The following is a 26,578-nucleotide window of genomic DNA, read 5'->3' as shown; positions in this document are numbered from 1 at the left end:
AAAATTTGCTTAATCAGATTTGTGTTCCATTCTTTGCTGTCTGCACGCATAAGCTGATTCACCTAGAAGAGTCTTGACCTTCTCACAAGGGCTGTTATCCTAAGCCCTTCATTACGCGGGATCCATTGATCTCTTTGGATTTGGATTTTCCGGCCGTCCCCAACTCTCCAGATGACGCCTTTTATTATTAGTTCTAGTCCCGCCTCAATGCCTCTCCAAACAGGTGATGCATCCGATGCAAACACCGTATCAAGCAAGTTTCCATGCCGGTAGTATTTTGACTTGAGCACTCTCGCACACAAACTCTTCGGTTTCTGCAAAAGTCTCCAACATTGTTTTGCAAGAAGTGCGATATTGAAAAGATGCATATCTCTGAATCCTATACCTCCCGCACGTTTGGGGCGGATCATGTGCTCCCACGACATCCAATGTTCCTTACGATGCCCCTCCTCATCGCCCTACCGAAAATCCCGGATCATTTTCTCATACTTCTCACAGTATCCCTTCAATAGCGAGAAAACACCCATGGTGAAACATGGAAGAGCTTGTACCACAGACTTGACATGCACCTCTTTGGCTGCGTACGACATGAACCTCTCCGACCAATCGCTGCACCTTTTCCGGAATCTGTCCATGATTGGTTGGAAGTTGTCATCTTTCGTTCTTCCTTCAAGCTGTCCCAAATACTTACTTCCAAACGATGATGGGACCACCCCTAGAGTCCTTCTGATGTTTTCTCTGGTTTCCTGCAGGCAAGCTTCTCTAAAGAGGAGGGAACATTTACTTTCACTCAGCAACTGGCCCGTACAGCTATGGAAAGAGGCCAAGATCCTCTTCACCGTCCCAGCTTCCTTTACCGTAGCCTTGAAGAAAATTAAGCTGTCATCAGCAAAGAGAAGGTTGGATATGCCTGGGCTATTTCTAGCGATTTTGATGGGGGTCAGGTTACCATCCTCTATCTCCTTCATTAGACTAACCAGACCGCCAGCCACAAAGAGAAAGAGATAGGGATTGAGCGGGTCCCCCTGTCGTAGGCCTCTCGACGGTGTAAAAGCCTCAAGTAGCTCACCGTTACATTTGACCGAGTAACTGTCGATCCAGGGATACCTACTAAACCATACATCATTAGGGACAATTATGGTAAAACTGCTTTGTGTGAAATAACGACGACTGCAATTTTAACGACGGCAATTATGTTAGAACTTGAACTATATAGTCTGGAACTACAAAATTTAAGTTTGCTAAAAAAATGACTGAAATGAAAAAGTAAATTGTTCTTACATTTTCAAAATCATAATTGTTATCCCCTGTTAATATTTTTATGATTATGATACCCAAACCATACATGTCTGACTTGAATGTTATTTCTCCATTGCTGATGATCTTTGGTGCAATGCTCCCCCTGTATGACAATATGAGGGCAAATTTTAATATGTTTTCGTAAAGCAATATGACATACCGAGTAGGATCAAGGAAAAACTTTGATAATCTTAGCGTATAGTTTCCAACGAACGATTTTAGTGTAAATATTGATATTCCTTTATCAAAGCATCTTGATATCCCGAAGTTCGTAATTTTAAGCTCCAAACAAGCATCCAATACAATATTGTCGGGTTTTAAGTCCAATTGATTAATGCGGTGGTTGTCTACACAGTTCAAAGCCTGACAAATTCCCCTAATCATTTGGTACTGTGTTTTCCAGTCATATTTATGAGACTTATCTGCAACAAAGGAAAAATTATAAGTATTTGGTTCCTTATTTCTGTCTTCTATGTGTTGTAATTTGCGAGATAGTATGAGCATGTACAAACAACCAAGGTAGAGCTATGCACATATCGGGGGGGGGGGGGGGGGGGGGGGGGGGGAGGGGAGGGGCATTGGACCCCAGCCTTAAATCAAGTTGTGAAGGAATTTTTTTGCGGCCAGCTTAGGTTGGATTTTTTAGTGAGCTCTGCCACTGCATACAATAGTTAGTTCATACCCAAATCCATAGTGAATCAATTGACAAAATGTCCTGGCTGTGCCCCATGTTAAAAGACACACATTTCTGGGTTATTTCAATGCACCTCTGTACTTGCGGGCCATCCACGGTTATGGATAGATGCCACTGCAGATTTCAAACATATAGTAAAATAACAGTTTCCATTTTTTTGAAAGGAACACATACTATTCCATTACAGTAACCTGCTGGTTAAATCACTAGCTACAGAGTTCATTACAACATCAAGGAATTTGCCTAACCAGAATTCATAAGTGCCATTCCCTAAACTAGTTCAATGCGCAACTAAGGCATGCGCTGTATTGTTACAAGACCTTGGGCATGCATGAAGATTTACATTATAAAAAGCAACTGTCATTTGAAATTTATATTATGGATCTGGTAATGGTTGTGGATCTGGCTCTAGTGATGCAGTTAGTAACTACCGCTATGCACAAGGTACTGCAAATGCAAATTATAATGGTGGCGGCGGTGGCGGTGGATATGGCGCAAATGGTGGTAGCGGTGGTGGCAGCGGCTCTGGGTCCGGGTTTGGCAATGCCAAACCTTAATTGTCTTCGTCATGTGTTAAACTAAATATGGAGCCCAACTTGTTGTGTGTATAACCTCATGTGTTTGTACTTTCAATAAAGGGCTTCACCGTTCAGATGAAATGGAGCAGCGTAACTGACAAAAATAATACGTATATGACTATGTATTCCCAAGGATGTAATGTATCTCAGCTGACGTTATTGTATATCCCTGTTTCGAAACAATACAATTTATGCATGGATTACTGAGCGTGCAACCTGGAGTAAAAGTTAACTCTCCAGCGCTAATGATCCTGTTGTTAATTAACTCAAGGCGATAGATAAGTTCAAAAAAAAACTCAAGGCGATAGATGGAACAAGTTGCTCATGGTCAAATCAAAAGCTGGTTGGTATCCTGCTTACATGCACATGCTAGTTTTCTTCATGGTTACTCCTGCATTGGCCGTGTGCAATCAGTCGATCATCTCAGGTAGAAAAACTGAAACCCTCCAACGAAAAAGCAGGGAATATAGTCTGAGATCAAGATACTTTTTGCCGCAGACTGTAGAAACACTAATGTTGTGGGATCTGATGTGGGCTGGAGTACTATATTCCATCGAAGTTTAAATTGTAACCCCAAACACACACAATTCGCCAGTATGTACATTCATCACAGGAAAAGGAACTCACACACACGCAGATGCCAACGCGCATGCCACACAAAACTGAATGTAGGTAGCTGAGCAATTACCAATGGCGCATACTACATCCAGAAGCACATTCCTAGTGATTTCCTGCTTGAGGCAATCTGCTTTCAACCGGGGTGCACAATCTTCAACATGAGTCGGACCATGATAATTTGCTTATCAGTACATTTTCTCAAGCCGAAGTTGAGATCGAACATCACATGAAGTGCGGATTCCTTGAAATGGTAATGATAAATATAGTTCCAAAAGATGCAACACATAAGCAGAATTGTATTATGTTTCAATACTTAGCCAGAGTTATAATGCAATATTTCTTTCAGTTTAACTAGTGTTCTGAACTCTTTAACAAAATCGGGTGCAACTTGCTAAACAAGGAGGATTATCCGCTTCATTTCATCGTCAGCTAAAAGAACATAGAAGGAGCCCTGCTGAGAATACAGTTTGAGATCCAAGATACTTTTCACCGGTTTCAGACCCCATTAACAATATGGGTGTTAAACTTGTATATTCCAGGGACAGTGTAAACTATAACATGTCACACACACACAAAAAAAACTCAGATACACAGATGCAAATGTGCATGGTACAGAAAACTGAATGTGGGTAGCTGAGCAATCACCAATGTCACATAGTACATCCAGAGCATATGATTGGAGTGCAGTTGAGACAATCTGGTTGAGACACAGTTCCTGGTGATGTTCTGTTTGAGGCAAATCTGATTTCGGCTAATGGTACTCAAGATGGTCTTGCTCCATTTACAAAAAATAAATAAAAATGAACATTGCAGTTACAGAATCTGAAGGGGAATTTGGAACCTGAGCTGAGCAATGATAAATACTTCTTCTTATCAGTGCAAGTATCATTTCACAAGCTTCTGTTAAGATTGGACATCACAAGAAGTGTTTAATTCCTTGAAATGGTCAGCAGCTAACATGAATAATAAATACAATTCCAAATGATGCAAAGCAAAGGTAGATTTATAATATCAATACTTAACCATAATTATAATGCAATCTTTCAGGTTAACTAGTGGTCTAGTGCTCAGAGTTCTGGTTCAAACTAAGGTGCCACTTGCTAGTCAACAAGGAGGGTAATCTGCCTCATTTCTTCTTCAGCTAAAACAAAACACAGAAATAGGAAACCTTTAACTACTTACCCAAATGACTTGTAATTTTGGCTTCAACATTGATGGCAGACACATCAGGATATTCAAAGAAATATAACTCATCCATGTAAGAGTCAGAGCTTCTTGATCATAAGTTTTTATCCTTCAACAAAGAAGCTAGCAAGCAGCAGGCTCATAGTGCGTCCAGTTCAGCTAAATCCACTCCTGCAGAATCTGCAGCTGAAACAAACTGGCCCCAAATACTGCAGCTAATGTGAATACAGAGAGTTAGGATGTAAGAAGCACCACCACACTCAACAAGCCTCAGATGAAAGGATATGTGTGCTCACCACATTATCATCTGATGAAAGGTGAGTCGTTGACAACATAACCCTCTAGTGTCGGACAGAAGGCATGTGAAACTAGACATTCTTTGAGTCGAAGTCGAGTAGGACGGAGGCCTTTGCGATGGAAACTGGCAACCAACTGGCCTTCCATGCCAACCTGAAGTAGCCAACCATCAAAATGGACCAGCACAAGCACATCACTGTCCCAAGACGACGTGACAATCACCTCCCAACGATGGTCAAACTTTCCACATTGCAAGCTGATGTCCGCCACCGGCAATTCGACCCGATACTTTAAGGCCCAGATCTCAGCTTCGTAGTCCTGCATCACCCATATTTCAACGCTTGTCCCTTCATAATTAAGACCAAACATGCCAAGCATGCTACCCATCTCAAACAGGTCACCGCAGCCAATAACTGTCGGACATCGCATCAACCGGAACGACTCAACAATGGTGTCAAATACCGTTATGTAATTGTTTACGTACTAATGCAGGCTACCATGAAGCAGGACAGATCCAGATGAAAGGTATATCAAATCCTCCGCATCAGAGCACCCGATGCACCTTGGCTGCTGGCTGGAGCCTAACGAGAAGACATAGGCGCCATGTTGAGCGTCTGGCAGCGGTCCATCACACGTCGACCTTGTGAACGAGCGCAGCAGCAGTCGATACTCGCCGGTAGGGTCGTGCCGATACATCCCCAAGGGCAAAAAGCCACGAAGTTGCTGGAGGGGAGCATACTGACGAGTTGACGGGTTGTAGATGGAGAAGTGCGTCCTGTAGAGGGAGAGCAGGAGGAGTCCATCGTAGGAGGCCGTGGCCATAAATGCTGCGAATGCCAAGTCGCGCGCTGTACTGGAGCTGGTCGACCCTGCCACGTTGTCCAACGGAATGATGTCTAGGGACTCGACGACGTCGCTGGCGCAGTTGTAGCCGTAGACGAGGGGGGGTGGGCTGGCGGGCGTGGTGGGCGAGGAGGAAGTCGCAGGTGGATGTGGCGAGGCGCCAGGCGCGGCGGACGGCGCGGCAACGGAGGATGGCTTTGGGGGGCAGGCGGACCAGGATCTTCCAGATCACGACCTCATCTGGGAGGCCAGGGAGGAGATGCGTCACTGCTGCTCATGCGGCCGCCGCCGTGGTCGCCGGCTGGGAGCTCATCCTGCTCTGCTTGTGTGTGTAAAACGTAGGTTTTGGGGGAACAGGCTCAACCCTCAAAGGGGTGGCCTATCACATATATATAATGATGACATACAAGTCCAATACCAATAAGGTATGGTTTACACAGTAGGGCTTGGTGAAGATGTCCGCAAGTTGATCTTTTGAAGAGATAAACCTGACTTGTAGTAGCTTCTGTGCAACACGTTCCCTCACAAAATGATAGTCAATCTCAATGTGTTTAGTCCGTGCATAGAACACCGGGTTTGAAGACAGAAACGTAGCACCGATGTTGTCACACCAAAGGACCGAAGGATGTGGCTGAGCAACTCCTAGCTCTCGAAGTAGGGACTCAATCCATATAAGTTCAGCAGTTGCATTGGCAACCGACTTGTACTCAGCTTCTGTGCTGCTGCGGGAAACAGTGGCTTGCTTGCGTGCACTCCAGGCGATCAGATTAGGACCCAAGAACACAGCATGTCCCCCCGTGGATCGCCTGTCATCTGGACACCCAGCCCAATCAGCATTAAAGAATGCAGAAAGAACTCCGGAGGAACTGGGGCGCAGGTGAAGACCAAAGGAGACAGTGAGACGCACATAACGCAATATGCGCTTCACAGCAGACCAGTGTACATCAGTGGGAGCATGAAGATACTGGCACACCCTGTTAACCGCAAATGAGAGATCAGGACGCGTGATCGTCAGATACTGCGGGGCACCAACAATACTCCTGTACTCAGTAGCATCCTCGGAGAGAGAAGAGCACCATCAGCAGCAGAAAGGGTGTCAGTGGAGGATATGGGCGTAGGCGATGGCTTACACTTGAGCATACCAACATGGCGCAAGAGATCAAGAGAGTACTTCTTCGGGGTGAGAGCCAAACTGCCACGAGACTGATGAGCGACCTCAATACCCAGGAAGAAATGAAGCTGTCCCAAATCCTTAACTGCAAAATCACGACCAAGTGCAGTCACAAGAGCATCAGCAGCCGTCGGAGATGAGCTCACCAGGACAATATCATCCACATACACAAGGAGGTACATGGTCACACTCGGTCGCTGAAATAAGAACAGTGAAGTATCAGCCGTCGAAAGAATGAACCCATGAGTACGTAGAGCTGAAGCCAGGCGAGCATGCCAGGCACGGGGAGCCTGCTTCAGTCCATATATGGCCTCTGTCAGATGACAGAGATGATGAGGCTGAGTGTGATCAACAAATCCAAGTGGCTGCCGCATGTAAACCTCTTCTTCAAGCAATCCATGAAGAAAAGCGTTCTGCACATCAAGCTGGCGGAGAGACCATCCGCGAGAAACTTCCAGAGACAGAAGAAGTCGGATAGTGGTAGGCTTGACAACTTGGCTGAATGTATCCTCATAATCCAGGCCCTGACGCTGTTTAAAGCCCTTAGCCACGAGACGCGCTTTGTAGTGCTCAATGGAACCATCTGCATGTTTCTTCACCTTGAACACCCACTTCGAATCAATGATGTTGACGCGAGACGGAGGGGGAACAAGTGTCCAGGTCTTATTCTTCATAAGAGCATGGTATTCTTGTTCCATAGCAGCCCTCCAGTGTGGAATACACATAGCGGCTTCATAACTGTGTGGTTCGGCGGTTGGATCATCCACAGCATGAGCCAGGCAAGCAGCAAGATAGGTGACCGTGCCATCGATGCGCTCCTTGGGACAAACAATGCCACTGCGGCTGTGAGTGTGTGGACGCCGCGGGCGAGCAAACACCGGGGCCGGCGGGATGTCCGGAGCAGGTGAGGCTGGTCCAGGGGACTCCGGCGAAGAAGGTCCGTGTGACGTCGGGCCGGGCGACGGCGGACCAGGCGACAGCAGGCCAGGCGACGTAGGCCCCAGCGGCGTGTGAGCCGCTGCAGACCCGGGCGATGTAGGCACCAAGGACGCCCGCATGGATGGCGAGGGCGACGATGGAGGGGAGCCCGGGCGAGGAGGTGGCTACGGAGACTGCTCAGAGGAGGCCGTCGCAGGCTCTGGCCCGGTCGCAGTAGCCAGCATGGGCTCCGGTCCAGGCGCGGTTGGAGACGGGGCGCCCGGTGCGGGGTCGAGGGCGGGAGGCGGTGCATGCACTGGCCGATCGACGTGCACCACAGGCGACGTAGCGGGTCCGTCAGGGAGGAGTTCCAGGCGAGCTCCACGTCCAATTCCTGCACCATGATTAGGTAACAACACAGGCGAATATGCAACATTTTCAAATTGGCCAGGCATAAGAGGAGATGAATGCATAGAAGGTGTTGTGGTGGATGACTGAGGCATGGCAGAAAAGGGGAAGACGGTCTCATCAAAAACAACATCCCGAGATATGTAGACTCGATTGGTTGGGACATGGAGACACTTGTAGCCTTTATGGAGAGAACTATACCCTAAGAACACACACTTTTTGGAGCGAAACTCAAGTTTGCGATCATTATAAGGACGAAGATGAGGCCAGCAGGCACACCCGAACACCTTAAAAAATGTATAGTCAGGAGTTTCACCTAAGAGAAGCTCAATCGGAATTTTCATATTAACAACACGTGTAGGTAATCTGTTAATGAGAAAACACGTGGTAGCAAAAGCATCACTCCAAAAACGAAAGGGTACAGAACCATGAGCAAGAAGTGTGAGGCCGGTCTCAACTATATGGCGATGTTTGCGCTCAACAGTGCCATTCTGCTGATGTGTACGCGGGCATGATAAATGATGAGAGATCCCAAGCTTATTAAAGAAGGTTTTGAGGTTGCGATATTCGCCCCCCCCCCCCCAATCTGCTTGAGTAGACATTCAACATGCAGTTGGAACTGTATGAATATATCAAACACATCAGATTTGCGCTTAAGAAGATAAAGCCAAGTGAAGCGACTATAGGCATCAACAAAACTGACATAATAGTTGTGACCACTAACAGATGTTTGTGCCGGACCCCACACATCAGAAAACACAATTTCAAGAGGGTTCTTTACTTCTCTAGTAGATGAAACAAAAGGTAGCTGATGACTCTTGCCTTGCTGACAGGCATCACACACGGACATCTCTTTATTGCTAGACACTAATGGCAGCTCATGACGGTGGATTATGTGGCGAACGATGGGTGTGGCAGGGTGACCAAAGCGAGAGTGCCACCGGGAAGGCGACACACGAACACCGCTGAAGACGCACGGGGCGGATGGATCCTCCAAACGGTACAAGCCTTGGCTCAACCGGCCACTAAGCAGAACGTCCCGGGTTGCTCGATCCTTAACAGAAAGATTAAAAGGGTGAAATTCACATAGGACATGATTATCAAGGGTGAGCTTAGGGACAGATAAAAGATTATGAGTTACCGAGGGTACCCGTAAAACATTACGAAGATGGAGCTGCCTAGAGGGATGACTAGTTAAAAGAGATGCTTGGCCAATATGAGAGATGGGCATACCTACACCATTGGCGGTGTGAACCTGATCGTGCCCGTAGTAGGGCTGGTAGGTGGAGAGTTTGTTGAGCTCGTTTGTCATGTGATCCATGGCGCCGGGTCCATGTACCAGGCTGGATCAACAGGGTAGGAAGGTGTGTATCCCTGCTCGACGTGCGGGTCCTTGCCCTTGGCGGCGATGTGGGCAGACGGGGCAGCAGTGATGTGGGCAGCCGGGGCGGCGGCGGGAGGAACAAAGTCTGCCATGGCAAACTGGCGCTCGTTGCCCTTGTCGTCATTGCCGATGCCAAGGAAGCTCCTCTGAAAGCGGCGGTGACACTTGGAGGCGACATGGCGTTCACGACCACATAGCTGGCACACCATCCTAGTGTTAGGGCCCCCACCCAGGGTCGATGCAGGGGCGAGGCTGCCTTGCCAGGTGACGGGGCAGGTGGGCGCTGGCCACGAGAGGCCCAGAAGGCCGCCGGCTGGGCGGTGATGATGGCGGAGGAGCGACGAGCCTCGACGCGTTGCTCGATGAAGAGGAGGCGTGAGTAGAGCTCGTGAGGAGGCATCGCTGGCTTGGCGTTGTGGACGGCCTCGGCGAGATTGTCGTAGTCGGCGTCGAGGCCTTTGATGATCGGCGTCGAGGCCTTTGATGACGAAGCCGGCGAACTCCTCGTCACTAAGCGGCCGACCAATAGAGGTGAGCGTGTCCGCCAGCACCTTCATCTTATTGAAGTAGGTCGTAGCGGAGGAGTCCACCTTCTTGATGTCGCCGAGTTCGCTGTGAAGGGCCATCGAGCGGGAGGTAGAGACCTAGGCAAAGGTGTGCTCCAGGGTCGTCCAGGCGTCCATGGAGGTGGCGGCGAAGAGACAAAGGCCAGCGACCCCGTCGCCGAGGGAACCCTGGATGGCAGAGAGGATCGCCTGGTCCTGCTGCACCCACATACGGTGTTCCGGGTTGATGGCCGGGCCATGGACGGTAGGGATGACCTGCGGAGGACACGATAGCGAACCATCAACAAACCCGAGGAGAGACCGGCTGCGTAGCAGCGGTAGGACCTTGGCGCGCCAGAACAAGTAGTTGTCCGGCGTGAGTCGGATGGCGATCAAGTAGCTGCCACCTCCTTTGGAACGGGGCGATCGCCACCTCCTCGCATCGCAAGCTGCACGAGATACGCGCGTCGAGCACCAGCTCAACTCCATCCATACGGAGTCGCCCAACCGCCACATCACGTGAGATAGCGCGTCTCAAGGTTAGCATCCTAACCATTCATTTATGTCCATGCCTCGAAATAGCACCGTTCCAACCTATATGAGCCTAATGCCATGTTACAAGATTTAATGGCGCAGCGGACTATTGAAGAGGAGCAAAGGCGGCAGGATGAGCAGGAGTCCAGAGAAAAGGAACGGGAAGACACGAACAAGAGGTTGAAGTTGCTTGAGGATCAACTACAGGTAGCACATTATCCAAACTAGAGTAGAAGATTCATTACATAGGGACGAACCACCCTCACGTGACTCTACTCTTATAGGTTCTTATGCAATCTCGACGCAGTGCAAGTGATGCCCCTCCTCCGGAATGTTAACCCCATGGCCTCTCCTCCTCAAGATGATCTATATATGAACAAGTGTACTTCTATTGTGATGTGCACGTGTTTTGCAAGTAGTGACAATATGTATGAATTTGCGACTTGTGTGTGACGTCTACTAGGATAATACATTCGACTTGTGTGTGACAATATGTGGACTATCCCTAATTATGCCTATATATGTGTGGACTACATCAAATTATGCCTATATATGATCAAATTATGCCTATATATGTGTGGACTAGATCAAATTATGCCTATATATGATCAAATTGCACTGTAGTTGTTTTTATCTGCAGGGATCAGAAAAGAAATAGCTTGACAGCAGAATCAATGGGAAAGATTTCCGAGAGCAACACTCGGAAAACGATATACTACCGAGAGCTCCTCTCGGAAACATGGTCGTCTGGGACACTACTGTTGTGCCACAACTTTTCCGAGAGCAGCTCTCGGAAAAGAAGGCGAGCATTGCCGAGAATAGCTCTCGGCAAAGCTATGTAAACTGTCGGCCCCCATGTGGGCCATGTTGTCGTACTGGTGGGAAGGATTGCCGAGAGCCGCTCTCGGCAAAGATATCGTCATTTTAAACAAAAATAGCAAGTTATTTAAAACTTTTACTAATAAATGTGACCAGCGGGACCACATGTCAGTTAGAAAGAACACACACAAAAAAAATAGGATGTTGCATATGCTTTGCCGAGAGTGACACCCGGCAAAGTACGCAGTAAGTGACGGAGCCGTCTGTTGCGGACGGGCATGCCACGTGGCTCCTCTTTGCCGTGAGCGGCTCTCGGCGTCTGCAGGGTTTGCCGTGCGGTGCCTCTTTGCCGTGAGGCAGTGACGGCAAAGATGGCAGTTTGCCGTGAAGGTGGGTTTGCCGAGAGTGACACTCGGCAGAGCTTGATTTGCCGAGTGTCCGTGTTTTAGCACTCGGCGAAGAGCATTACACCCGGCGTACGTGAAAATTTCAGTAGTGTTTGTGCCAAACACTGCAGGTCACGCACTGTCGTCGGGCTCCACCTTTAATCTGACCAGAAGATTATGTTGTCAACACTTAGACTTTCATCCAAGGGTTGTTGAGCGTGGTGGAGCTTCTTATGGGCCTAGCACTCTATATCCACATGAGCTGCAGTATCTATTAATCCGATCCACTATGAACCCGCTACCTTCTTTGTTGATGTATTAAAAATTATGATGAAGAAACTAGAATTATTTCATGGTTGTGCTCTATTTTGTGGAATATTCCTTTGGGCTGAAGTATCTGCTGTGAGTGTTGATGATCTGACCCGTGTTTCTGTTTTCTTGAACTGGAGAATGGACTATGCTTATTTTCTCTATATTATATATATGGCGGTCTTTATAGCACTCAATAGTTAGCAATCTAGCTGCCTCTTGTATCTGTTTATTGAATTGAAGAACTGACATGCCCTTTTATAAGGTTTCCTTATTTAGAGATTACCGGGTAGTCCTCTTGTAACACTAAAATTTTGCAAATATACATATGTTTTATCTTTCCGTGTTTTGTTTTAGCTGATGATGAATGAGGCAGATTATCCTCCTTGTCGACTAGCAAGTTGCACCTGAATTTTTACGAGAGTTCGGGGCACTAGTTAAATTGAAAGATTGCATTATAGTCAAGCTTCAAAATATCGGATATCGGGTCCGTATCGCTTTGGCTTTGACATATCGGATGTCGGATATCGGGTGATATATCGGACGACATGTAGATATATCGGTCTCTAGTTTTTTTCATTATTCTTGTTCAAAACATTTTTTAGTAAAAGAAAATGTATGATGTCAATGCTTTAACATAGCACTTTTAGATTCCTAGTTTATTGATTTGTTTATTAAGAAACTATTAAGGAAAGATTCACAAAATCCTTATTCTATGATTAAAAACAGTACGATATATATGCATTTGTATGAAACATTGTGAATGACTTCGATAATATATAATGAAGTTGTAAATGCACAATCTTATTTCAGTACTATCCAATAAATAATTGTTTTCATGTACGTATCGTTCTATATCGCTGGACATATCGGGCTAGATATCGGCCATATCGGTCGATATTTCGGTCCATATCGGATGATATGTTGGAAAATGATATTTGCAAAATGATATGTTATGTTGATATCGGTGGAGCCCTAAAAGTGATATATCGGCCTATATATCGGTCGTATCGGCTTAGATTTAAAAGCTTGATTATAGTTCTGGTTAGGTATTGAGACATATTATAGTTTTGCCTTTGTCGTTGCATCAATTTGGAATTATATTTATAATTTCACTTTAGCTGCTAATTATTTTTAGGAATCAATGCTTCATGCTCCAGCAATGAAACTTGTACTAATGAGCAGAAGAAAGATCTATCATGGACAGACTGAGGTCCAGATTGTGTGTGGTTACAGTTTATATTGTTGATTCGGGATGGAAGTTCTACATCCGGATTCATACTTGTGTTTGTCTATTTCTGAATCATGAAGGTTAGCCAGCTTGTCATGAAAGAAATTTGTCAGCTGCTCCCGGTGAAGAGAATCTTGACAGTTAGTCTCTTATCTTATGATAAAAGCGGTTCGGGCGGTGATGGTGCTGTTGCTTTGCATGCTGATGCAGTGGCACTAATCAACAGCAGCATTAGTTTAGCTGAACAGTTTGGCATGTCATTTACGAGACCAATTGTGGGACTTAGATGGAATATATGTATGGCAGGATGAGATTGTGGTCTTCACTGTTTCGTGAAGCAGCATTCCTTGTTAGACTTGCAAACTTTGAATTTCGTCTTGTGTTTAGCCCAAGGGCATGTTCTTCTCAGTACTCAATAGTTAGCAATCTAGCTGCCACGTGTCTCTGTTTATCAAACTGAAGAATTAACGATGTCTATTGGCTGTAATCATCGCTGAAATGAGGCCGTTTATCCACTTGTTGACTAGCAAGTTGCACCCAATTTCAGAAGAGCTTGGAGCACTACCTTTGTTATATTAAGTGATTACATTATAGTCACCTTTTCAGAAATATGCTGCCACATTTCATTCTTCATAAATCCATTGCATCATTTGGAATATCCTGTTATGATTCCAGGTTCTTGTTGCGTCATTTGGAATTATCATTTCACTTGGGATGTAACCATTTTAAGGAATGAATACTATACTGGCACTATTCCTGTGGCAATTAGGATCACCTATGTATAGATGATAATGGACTAAGTAGGGCTGGTATTTGTGGTGCCTTTCTCACTGGTGTTTTTTTAACTGCAGTTTCTGCTTATTGATTTGACCATGAGGGATTACTTGCTGCTCACTGTATTCAAGAAACTATGGCACCTGATTTCCATCCCCACACAAGATAACTTACCTAAAAGATGTATTCTTATTAGGCTATGCAAGCAATCGGCTGCCATCTATCACAAGGAAAATATAGTTCACTGCCAGGTATGCTCGCAGTTCAAACTATGTATTGAGCTGTGGAGGACATCTATTGCTTGCTGCTAATTACCCCGTATGGGCCCAAAAGGCAGTGTCAGTAGCACGAATCTTGGAGATATTGAATGGGCTGGATAACAGGGTGCAGTGCTCAGCTACAACTTTCCCTTGCTAGTTTGTCAGAATAGTTCACTGTCCGTTATGTCAAGGAAAATAGTTCATTGTCAGGTATGTCAAGGAAAAAAACAGTATACTCATGTGTTTCCTCTTGCACCACAGTGCATGTAGTTTGCAAGAAAGAAAGAAGATGAGTTGAGTCTGTGTGTGTCGGTGAGCTCATCAATTGTTGTGGTTGTCGACATTTTGTTCGTGGAGACGTGTGCGCAGGCCAAGTGCCTAACTGGTTGCCAGATTCCTAGTAGGTTTGTAAGGAATTGATGATCCGTGCAGTTGTTGGTCTTGTTATTTAACCTCCCTTTGGCACAGAGCACGAGGCTACCGATTCCTTGTACTTTCTATGAGCAAGCATGCTGATGCTCAGAAATTCAGGCCATGACTGGTTGTTAGTTCTGTTGGCGTCCTGTAGGGAAGTGATCATGAGCAAAGCCTTGCTTATGTTGTGGGTACAGTGAGGAATGGCGTTATTTACTTGCAGCAAAGGTAATGGTACCATTGGTGCCTTTGTCCAGAATTATTTCGTCTCTGCACATCCTGATTACCATGTGTGTGTGACCGTAATAAGGAAAAGGAAGGTAAGCAGAAGATGTATGGTGAAGCAAGGCGGCGGAGGATACATCAGACAGTTTCCCAGATGGAAAATGGTGAGGGGTGGATCAAGCTCAGCATTGAGGGCTGGCTCCTTTGTCGAACAGACGACTGGTCAAGGAGGTATAATAGGAGTATATGCATGCTTTAACATCAACAACTGAGAAATGAAGCTGAAACCTGATGGGAGTTCTTAGGGGTGGAAAGCACCTGATGTTGCATGGACGCAGGCCTCCAGCTGAATATGTCAAGACATGTACTAACCGTGTCGGTTGGTTCGTCACTACGTGTGGTTCATCACTACGTGCCTTGGTTCAGTTTTTTCATTTCTAGTAGTGGGGCGTTCGCCAATTGTGTGATGCAGACGCTTGTGTCTATTGACAAAGATCCTAGGAGTAGCTGATAAAACGCATGTGCTTGCAGCCCCTCCCAGTTTATATACTACTCATGCATTGTGGAGAGTTTTTCTTCCAGGTACAACTTATTATTTCCTCTGGTTCACAAGATAGATGAAGCGTCTTACGCTAAATTATTTATTAAATAGAATATCTTATTCCTAAAAATTGTTGGGATGGCCGAGTGGTCTAAGGCGGCACATTCAGGGTGTGTTTCGTAAGGTCGTGGGTTCAAATCCCACTCTCAACAAATTAAATTTTCTTTTTCTCGAATAATTTTTTATCCTCATTTCCTCGATGGATTATTCTTTGTTCGAAACGTCCAGCTGTAAGTAATCCGAAATTGTTTCTTATGTTGGGCCGGAGTCATTCAGTTGCAGGCCCAGCTTCCCAAGGCCTCCATTATTTGCTTTCGGCACAATAGAAAAGGCTTTCTATCTTTTCCTTTCCTTTTTTTTCTGTCAATCGGGAAGCCTTGCTGAAGGCGAGAGTGAATTGGCTGGTCCAGGCACGCGGAACCCCCAACTTCATTTTTGTTTTGTTGTTTTCTCATGTTTTTGTTTTTTCCTTTCTTTTTTTTATACTTCCAAATATTCTAAATAAATACTCCCCCTGTTCAAAAGTAAGTGTCTCAACTTTAGTACACCTTATTTTAGTGCGGAAGGTGCATATTACAAAAACACTTTACATCAAACATTGAAAACAATGTTGACCAAACCTTTGAAAAATATTAAATGCGTATAGAGAAAATATTTCTCATGTATACTAAAAATGCATACAAAAAAAGAATTGGTGAGAAAAAAAAGAGATCATGTATTTAAAAACTGTTAGTCAAGCATTTTTAAAAACAAGTATTTGAAAAGTATTAATCGAGCATTCAAAAAATGGTAAATGTGTATAGAAAAAATGTTGACCATGTATTAAAAAATATAAGTCTTGTATTTGACAAATGTAATCAAGCATTTGAAAAAATTTAAATGTGTATAGAATTTTTTGACCATGTATTAAGAAAATGTTAATCTTATACCTGAAAAATGTCAATAAAGCATTTAAAAATATTGAATGTCCATAGATAATATATTGGCTATGTACTAAAAATATTAAACTAGTATTGAAAGATGATGAACATGTTTTAGGAAAATGTATTACATATATACCAAAATAATTACAATCAATATGGAATAAAAGTAGACATAAAAATAAGTTTTCAAAAAATGTAACTCATGCATTTGCAAAATGTCAAGCATCTACATGAAATATTTTTTCTGATGTTTAAGAAAAAATTGTTGAATGTGTTTTGAAATAGTTAACATGTGTTGAACAAAAAAAGAGACCGATGAAAATCGACATAAAAACAAAGAAAAAGAAAATTACCAATTAAAAAATAAAACAAAGCAAAAGAATGAAAACCAAAGAAAACCAACGAAACGAATGCAAAAGAATGAAACCAAGAGAACCAAAAAAAGAAATAAGGAAAAACAAAGAAAAGCGATTAAAAGCAATAAAAATATCAGTGAAAACAGCAAGAAACAATTAAAAACAAAGAACAACAAAAAACCAGTGACAACTGAGAAAGAACAAAGAAAACCAGTGAAAACTGAGAAAGAAACAAAGAAAACCAACGAAAACTGAGAAAGAAACAAAAAAGCCACAAGGAAAATGAAAAAACAACAAAAACCATGAATAAATGAAAGAAAACTGATGAAAACAAAAAGGACAAGCAGAAAACCCAATGGAAAATAGAGAAAAAAGAAAAAACCGAAAGAGAAAAAAATGGATTTAGAAAACACTCGCGAGCGAGCGACCGTCGTGTGCCATTGATCGAAAAAGAGAGGGCAAACGGGCTGGCCCAAGTCTATGCGGGATGAAGATTTCCTTCGATGAGAGGAGCTATGGTCTCGCTATAAGCGAGCCGTAGCTCTGCAGTGTCAATCTTGCTTAGAAAATATTTCGTACAAAAAGAGTTCTTAGAAAATAAAGCAGACTTTGCTTTCGGAGAACCTTTCTCGTAGTTCACATGTTGTTGAGAATGGTGAATGATGTTGTTGCTGCTTGTTTGTTGCTTGTTGTTGGTTGCGTCGCCTTTTTTTATTTTAAATTTTATGCTTGTGTGCAACCTTAATGGCTCGACTAAGTCTTTATAATGTATCGTTGCAAAGGCTAGGTATTAGTGGTATCCTCTTGATATTATTATATTGCCCTTTGTTGAAAAAAAAACAAGGACTTGCACTTGAATTTTCATACTGCTTTGAGAAAACTCCTTCATGTATTGTGATTGGAAGGAACAAAAAAATTGGACATTTCTTGATAATATAGCTAAGTACACTCGTTTTGCTATGGATAAAACGAATTAGAACACCCAGAGTATTGCTACGGATAAATTTTGACTAGACTCGAACACAAAGTTAAGGCCCAACTTAGTCTCTAAAACGTCTTTGCCTTTGATTTTCATGGAATATATTCGTTGTTCCTAATGTCCAGTTGTAAGTAATACAGTGTTGTTTCTTATGTTGAGTCGGAGTGATTCAGTTTGACGCCCAGCTTCCCAAGGCCCCATTATTATTTGCTTTCGGCCCAATAGGATAAGCCCTGTGGCTTTTCCTTTCCTTTTTCTTTCTGTCAACCTTTCTTAGAAAATGAAGCAGGTGTGGCTTTCGGAGAACCTTTCTCGTAGTTCACAAGTTGGCGAGAATGGTGAATGATTGTGTTGTTACTTGTTTGTTGCATGTTGTTGGTTTTGCCGCCTTTCTTTATTTTTATTTTTATGGTTGTTTGCATCTTTAATTGCTGGACTAAGTCTTCATAATGCATTGTTGCAAAGTCTGGGTATTATGAGTGTCATTTTTTTTAGAACAGTAATGATTGTATTAATCAGGGTAGCTCATTACAATCCTGCTGGTCCATTCCACAACCAAACAGCAGTACGGGGGATTGAATGTCCCATTTGGGCTAACATATGACTAACTTTATTTCTACTCCTACTCACATGTGATATCACATACTCTACAGGTGATCTGTTCTGGTCCGTCTCATTGATCATGTTGGTAGTAGTGGTGATATCAGTTTCCGGTATGAATGGTTCGTTGTCGCTCCACTCCAATGCGAGGGCAATTCCCTCCCTACATGCTTGTACATCCGCCTCAAGTGGGCTAGCGCAGGAAATAATGAACCTGCATGATGAATAGATAGTTGCCAGCACCCACGGTACTGTCTGACTCCCTCCAAGCTCCATCAACATTCACTTTAATCCATCCAGCAGGAGGCTTTGTCCAACGCTCCGGCAGCCGTGTGCAGGAACTCGGCGTGCTTCTCACCATGGATTGTCGGCGGCGTTGTCCTTAAGTTACCACCATTTTCCCTTTAGCCAGATCGCTATGGGGGTGTCATCTTGATATTATTATATTGCCCTTGGTCGGAAAAAAAACAAGGACTTGAACTTGAGTTTTTCGCACTGCTTTGAGAAAACTCCTTCAGGTATTGTGGTTGGAAGGAACATAAAATGGCAACGGGAAAAGAGAAACTTGGATATTTATTTATAATATAGCTAACTAACCATCGTGTTGTTATGTATAAAACAAATTAGAACACCCAAAGTGTTTCGACGACTAAATTATGACAAGACCCAAACACAATGTTAAGGCACGACAACATCAGGCCTACACCAAACAGATGCAAGATCACAGGAGTAGCATCAAATGTATACATTTACATTCGCAAGCTTGTTATGAAACAAAGATAACAAAACAAGCTTGCAGTAGAACGTCCATTGATGTTCCTAGAGTTGAAGAACCTTAGAGAGATGGCTAACACAACAAAGATTCCCATGGCGAGCAATACTGCTAGTTACTTGACCGTCATGCCTTGTTGAGTGATACGACCACCATTGTGTCCTTGGCAAGCATGTCCTGCAAGTTTCCCTCCAGGCTCCAACGTTGCTCCTCGGGACTCATCCATTATGTCTCCGAAATGCTGCACAATTTTTGCCTCAAACACGGCTCTCATCTCATCACAAGCATGCTTGCATGCGGAGAGCGTCGTCCGTATCTGTTGTAGGGCCATGTGCCCACATCTCCATGATTGAAAAGGAGTCCTCTTCTTGAATGATCTCTATCAGCTCCTCTATGTAAGTCAGACATCTGGCCCACACTCTTATGCTTTTGATCTGTTCACTTTAAGGACGAGCCCGAGTCCATGATAACTAAATCCTAGAAGATGATGCTTAGAACATTGATGTGAAGAATGGAAGATGATGCCTAAAACTATACCTTTCTTTAGTTATAATGAGATCTTGAGACACACTTATGGTTGTACCTCAACCCCTGCTTGTTTGAAGTTATGGTATGCCATTTTGTAAGAAACTAAGATCGAGAAATGATTTTGTGCTATTGCTATGTCATTATGTGAGGGCTGAGAATTGTTTACGTATATGCTTATTTGATGTTTTGTCATTTTTGTGAGAATTTGAGAGCTTATTTGGTGATGTGCATTTATCCTATGTCACTTTGTGACAATCCAAGAGCTTTTGATGGTGTGCACATCTGCTATGTCATTTTGTGAGAGTTCGAGAGCTTATGTGAATTCTGGGCTATGTCTTATGTATACGTGTTGAGATAACCCGATGGATATTCATCAGGTTTTGACATGGGCATAATTTTCCGCCCATGGGTTTTTTTGTGGACAGACAGAGAATGACTTCATGGATTTGGGATGGACTTGACATTGGTCAACCCGAGACGAACCTGGCCCAGTGCCATCTTGAAATATGGAATGGACATCTATCATATCGCTTTAATTGTCTTCCAAAATAGTTTTGTATCACTTGTCCTTTTAGTAGTGTTGTTGGCATTTTAGAAGTGGGAAATTTATGGTAAAAAAAACATGCATTAGACAATGAATAATCAAAGAGCTTCTTCTGTTATAGAGCATAAAGAGCCATCTTTACTACTCCATCTACCTTGGTTTGTAAGTATGACCACTAATTTAGTCAACAAAATATGAGTTATATGCCACCCAAATCAAGATTCAGAAATAGATGTGGAAGAGGCAAAGGGAGGAGCGGGGTTGCAAATTATACAGTTGAAATATTAATATGATGATATAGACATACACACAATATTTTAGTGACCATATTAATGATCAAAGCTTTCATTCAAATATCTGCGAAACTTATAAACCTGGCCGGAGAGAGTATTGCCTCTCAGAATGATCCTAGAGGACCAAGACTTTCGACTCTTGGGCTCTGTGATGCTTGAAATTTATCAAAAGTAATAAGAATAAAAGTTTAGAAATTTTAAAAACATCCCACATGTACACTTGAGCATGCGCTACATATTTTTAAAAGTTAATTAATAATTTTTCTAGTTTGTTTGCTACACGAAAACTTAAATGTGTGGATGTATAATGGCGAGTGGTAAATCCATTATAGATTCACCTATTTATAGTTTGTGTCAGCTAATATTAAAGATTATTTTCTGTGTAAAATACTGTGTAGGTCCATTGTGAGCATCTGCATGCAAATTTATTTATTTTTAGGGTTTTTGAAAGCACGAAACATGAATATAATTTTGAACTTGCAAATAAACCTTGGTAAAGTTGCAGACATCAGTTACAATTATGGGTTTCACGGGCATCAGATTTGAGATTTGCCAATTATTTTCGCCCCGGATGCATTTGTTTGGGTGGTATATGAGGTGAATTTGGTCCGTGTTCCTTTCTTGCCGCTTGGATATCCCTCAAAAAATCCACCCCCCCCCCCCCCCCCCAAAAAAAGAAAAGATTAAAGCGCAGGATTAGTTTATCTGCCCTCATCCTGCTACCCCGTGGATGCCTCGACCCCGAATGTGAACCTATTAGTATTTTCTTAATCTGAAATCTCATAGTTGTTGATTATAAATCTAGCGCAATAGAAGATTTAATTCGAGCTACTAACAAAAAAGCAAATATCAATTCCAAAGTTTTTTGGATCAGACGGGCGGTTGTTGTACAATATGAGAAAAAAATATTTGGAAAAAATATAAATGCAATAACACGTTTTTTTACTCTCCAACTACAATGAAACTTTTTTTTGAGACAAAGTACTGAAAAAACAAATATCAATTCCAAAGTTTCCGCATCAGATTGGCGCCTGTTGTATAAGATTGGAAAAATTATTTGAAAACAAATGTAATTGCAATGAAACTTTTTTTTTTGACTCACCAAATACAATGAAACTTGGCAGGAGTATGATAAGACTAAAAACTGCTCAAAATTCAAAGCTGATCACAAATCTCTAGCGTGCATGGTTCTGACATGGTCCAGGCCAGGCCCAGCTTGTTTGAGAATGAGAATGGGAGATGGGCTTAGCCCAAATGCATCTGCAAAAAGACCTCCATCCGCCGCCGCCGCCATCTCACTACCAACACAGAGCACAGCTCCACCGCGGACCCAGAGCTCTCAGCCGGCGACCATGGCGGCGGCCGCAAGTCAAGATGGCAACGGGGACGAAACCCACCGGGTTTTGCCTTCCCAAACCCATCCCCACGAAAAATTAGGAAGCCCGTCCCCGTCCCCGTCACCGTACGCGGCGATAGGCTTTTGCCCGTCCCCTAAACCCATCGGGTTTTCTAAACCCACGGGAAACCCACGGGGAAATCGGCATATTTAAGCGAACATAAGGACTAGAGTTCTACCACTTAGAACTAGAACTCTACGACTTGTGCTAAATGTTGATTCTGAGGCAGCCGTGCTTACCGGAGTTGCAGAAATATCACATGATAGCAGCCTCAAAGTTGGATAGCGTGTTCCACCAACTTTCTACCAATCTAACACACTTAATTTATCTTTGGACAATGGAACTAGCTCTTCTTCCAAGTAACGGTATAGCTCAGATTTCATCCTAAAAGATGTTGGCCATTTTGGAGCAACACGTTCATTGAAGAGTGACATAAGGAATGGTGCTTGCAAAGAAGAGAATGAGCAAGATGGTTATCCATGATCATCATCACTCTCAAGATTTTACTCCTCGAATATGCTTATTGTAGTATTTTGAACGGGATGGCGGGTTTTGGGTTCAGGTATTGTTGAAACGGGTTTGAACCCGTGAAACGTGTCGGGTTTCATAGTTTACCCAACAGCAGCCCCGCGGGGTTAAAAAGACGCCCATCCCCGTCCCCTAATAGGGTAAAAACCCACGGGGACGCGGGTTTCGGGGGCCCATTGCCATCTTGAGGCACAGCGAGGGGTTGGTTTGGCCTCGACGCAGGGGGTTGGGCTGTGTGGCTTTGGGCTGGGCCGGATCAATGCATATGTATTTTACCGGGTTTTGTCGGGTTTCGGGGACGGAGACTATCGAAACGGGTGTAAACCCATGAAACGTGTCGGGTTGTAAAATGTGCCCAATAACAGCCCCGCGGGGATGAAAAGGTGCCCATCCCCGTCCCCTAATAGGGTAAAAACCCACGGGGACGCGGGTTTCGGGGCCCCATTGCCATCTTGAGCCGCAAGTGCAGCAGCATCGCCTCCTCCACACCATGGCCTCCCAGATGAGATCGTCATCTGGGAGATCCTCGTCCGCCTGGCCCCCATAGCCCTCCTCCGCTGCCGCGCCGTCTGCCACGCCTGGCGTCGCGCCACCTCCAACCGCGACTTCCTCCTCGCCCACCATGGCCGGCAGCCCAGCCTCCCCCTCCTCTATGGCTACAACTTTGTCGGCGACAAAATCGGGTCCCTAGACATCATCCCCTTCGACCACCGGGCAGGGATCGCCCCCACCGACCAGCTCCGGTCCGTCGCACAACTTCGACGCGCCTTCTTCCGTCCGTTGGCCTCCTGCGACGGCTTGGTCGTCCTCACCATGAACTACGCCCGCTTCATCGTCTGCAATCCGACAACTCGTCAGTATGCTCCACTTCCTCTGCTTTCTGACTTCATTTTCTTGGGTATGTACCCGCACGGCCCTACGGGCGAGTACCGGTTATTGCTAGGACCTGAAGCTCAAGATGGCTGCTATGTCTACACATTGTCAACTCATTAGTGTAATGTTATGTTGCAATTCATTCTTCCGTGTGTGTTCATTGCATCTGGTTAGGTATTTTAATTCTTCTGTTATAAATCCATCATTGCTGTTGCATTGTTTGAAAGTACTCCGTATCTCTTTAATGGTCAGGCTTAGGTCCCAGATCACACACTCCTCAGTCACTCTTAACTGCACGATCATGTTCCTTTTTTCTCTGTAACTGTTGGAAGGCCATGTTGAGTACAGCACATGTGATGTGCCATTTCTGCATGGTAATCTGCTCAGCCGCTCACTTCACTTGTAGGCTACTCATGGTTAATTATCTCTGTGTGCATGCCCCTTCGGACTTCTGCCCTGTGTTTGTGATAAATATTCGTACTGAAGACCAAAATAAACCAGAGTGCGTGTTACAGTTTACATTGTCGATTCAGTATGAAGTTTAACACTTGGATAAATGTATCTCAGTGTGTCTGCGATTTGAAACCAGCGAACATTCTCTTCATCCTAAACTGTGGGTGCGAGGCATACCGCAGCGCTACACTATTGAATACTTTTATTTTTTGAGAATACAACAGTATATATAGATACTCAAGTAGGAAGGCTACACCCAGCCTGCATCAGTTATCTTAATCTGTCTGGGACCCTTGCAATTAGCAGCACTTCTCCGTTTTGTCTCGCCTCGGCAGCCATCTCATGGGCCAGAGCGTTGCATCTCCTCCCGGCAAAAACAACTTTGGCTGAGGAGAAAACAGATAGGGCCTCCTTGATGTCTTGGATCACTCCATAGCATGTGGCAAGGCTGGTTATATCCGAGTTCAAGTACTCATTCACCCATTTGCAATCCATCTCCAGTGTCACTGGTCCCTGTAAACTTTGGCCAAGCTTCTTGCACACTGCCCAAGTCAGGGCACTTCGACAGGTACACTCTGCCCAGGTGATCTCTGGCCACAGCGCCTGCCCAACCCCGTCCGCTGTCCTGTTGAAAACTAGCATCCATATTCAATTTAACCATCCCTTGAGCCGGAGGAACCGACTGCACGGATGTTAATGCTGGCTCGATTGATTCCATGGGTATCGACGGTGCCAGCTTTTCTTTCCCCTTCCATGAACTCCCCTGCAGGCCAGCATCTGCAGCATCTTCCTCGAGCCGCATCAGGTAACTAACAGACTGATGGACCGATTCTTTCCCAAGGCTGTGAGCACAATCATCACGGAGATACCAACATCTCCAGAGCAGCAATAAAATTCTTCTCCTCATGTCCTCACATTCACTTTGTCGAAAAAATGTCCTCACATTCAGTGCTGAGGAGCATCTGCCGCCAATCAGCGCCGGTGTACCTGAAAGAAAGTTCTTCGGGGAGCTCCCAAACTTCTCTCATTGAGTTCCTGAGGGCCTTGCTTTTGGTACACTCAACTACCGCATGGAATTCCGTTTCCTCACCATTTCCACATATATTGCAGGTAGAGTCAAGCTCAAGGGTGCGCCTAAATTTGTTCTGCTTTGTGGCCAGGGTGTTAGTCGCAACCCGCCAGCCAAAAATCTTTACTTTTGGTGGGCGGGGCGCTAGACTTCCAGATGATATCCCATATGCTCCTCTCATTTGGCTCACTAGAGGAGCTGGACGGGATCTGCCGCACTTGTCCATGGATAGAGGCGGCCAATTTATAGGCACTTCTCACAGTGAAGATGCCATTCCTCTCATAGTGCCATGCCAGGCGGTCCTCTGCTGCTGAGGATGGAATGGGGATTTTGCAAATCTCATCTGCATCAAAACTATGAAAAATTTGCTTAATCAGATTTGTGTTCCATTCTTTGCTGTCTGCACGCATAAGCTGATTCACCTAGAAGAGTCTTGACCTTCTCACAAGGGCTGTTATCCTAAGCCCTTCATTACGCGGGATCCATTGATCTCTTTGGATTTGGATTTTCCGGCCGTCCCCAACTCTCCAGATGACGCCTTTTTTTATTAGTTCTAGTCCCGCCTCAATGCCTCTCCAAACAGGTGATGCATCCGATGCAAACACCGTATCAAGCAAGTTTCCATGCCGGTAGTATTTTGACTTGAGCACTCTCGCACACAAACTCTTCGGTTTCTGCAAAAGTCTCCAACATTGTTTTGCAAGAAGTGCGATATTGAAAAGATGCATATCTCTGAATCCTATACCTCCCGCACGTTTGGGGCGGATCATGTGCTCCCACGACATCCAATGTTCCTTACGATGCCCCTCCTCATCGCCCTACCGAAAATCCCGAATCATTTTCTCATACTTCTCACAGTATCCCTTCGATAGCGAGAAAACACCCATGGTGAAACATGGAAGAGCTTGTACCACAGACTTGACATGCACCTCTTTGGCTGCGTACGACATGAACCTCTCCGACCAATCGCTGCACCTTTTCCGGAATCTGTCCATGATTGGTTGGAAGTTGTCATCTTTCATTCTTCCTTCAGGCCGTCCCAAATACTTACTTCCAAACGATGATGGGACCACCCCTAGAGTCCTTCTGATGTTTTCTCTGGTTTCCTGCGGGCAAGCTTCTCTAAAGAGGAGGGAACATTTACTTTCACTCAGCAACTGGCCCGTACAGCTATGGAAAGAGGCCAAGATCCTGTTCACCATCTCAGCTTCCTTTACCGTAGCCTTGAAGAAAATTAAGCTGTCATCAGCAAAGAGAAGGTTGGATATGCCTGGGCTATTTCTAGCGATTTTGATGGGGGTCAGGTTACCATCCTCTATCTCCTTCATTAGACTAACCAGACCGCCAGCCACAAAGAGAAAGAGATAGGGATTGAGCGGGTCCCCCTGTTGTAGGCCTCTCGACGGTGTAAAAGCCTCAAGTAGCTCACCGTTACATTTGACCGAGTACCTGTCGATCCAGGGATACCTACTAAACCATACATCATTAGGGACAAATATGGTAAAACTGCTTTGTGTGAAATAACGACGACTGCAATTTTAACGACGGCAATTATGTTAGAACTTGAACTATATAGTCTGGAACTACAAAATTTAAGTTTGCTAAAAAAATGACTGAAATGAAAAATTAAATTGTTCTTACATTTTCAAAATCATAATTGTTATCCCCTGTTAATATTTTTATGATTATGATACCCAAACCATACATGTCTGACTTGAATGTTATTTCTCCATTGCTGATGATCTTTGGTGCAATGCTCCCCCTGTATGA

The 26,578-nt window shown here is 44.4% G+C and overlaps 1 protein-coding gene and 1 non-coding gene across 2 annotated transcripts; both read left to right on the top strand.

The window, feature by feature from the left end:
- Positions 1–15,565: 15,565 nt before the first annotated feature.
- TRNAL-CAG (transfer RNA leucine (anticodon CAG)) lies at positions 15,566–15,645 on the top strand. Its single transcript has one exon. It is a non-coding gene; the product is annotated as a tRNA-Leu (tRNA).
- Positions 15,646–21,720: 6,075 nt separating this feature from the next.
- On the top strand, positions 21,721–23,406 carry LOC141020735 (F-box protein At2g34280-like). Its single transcript, XM_073495675.1, has 2 exons — positions 21,721–21,856; positions 22,916–23,406. The coding sequence occupies exons 1-2, from the start codon at positions 21,721–21,723 to the stop codon at positions 23,404–23,406; spliced, it is 627 nt and encodes a 208-aa protein (XP_073351776.1).
- Positions 23,407–26,578: the final 3,172 nt, after the last annotated feature.

The sequence above is a fragment of the Aegilops tauschii genome, chromosome 3 (genome assembly GCF_002575655.3).
Source record: "Aegilops tauschii subsp. strangulata cultivar AL8/78 chromosome 3, Aet v6.0, whole genome shotgun sequence".
NCBI lineage: Eukaryota > Viridiplantae > Streptophyta > Magnoliopsida > Poales > Poaceae > Aegilops > Aegilops tauschii.
This window is presented reverse-complemented; position numbering and strand designations above follow the sequence as displayed.

Bases quoted from the DNA above. Each gene is read 5' to 3' on its own strand.
- LOC141020735 (XM_073495675.1), top strand. From the start codon at position 21,721: ATGGGAGATGGGCTTAGCCCAAATGCATCTGCAAAAAGACCTCCATCC. The intron at 21,857-22,915 runs GTCAAGATGGCA...ATGGCCTCCCAG, and splicing joins GACCATGGCGGCGGCCGCAA to ATGAGATCGTCATCTGGGAG.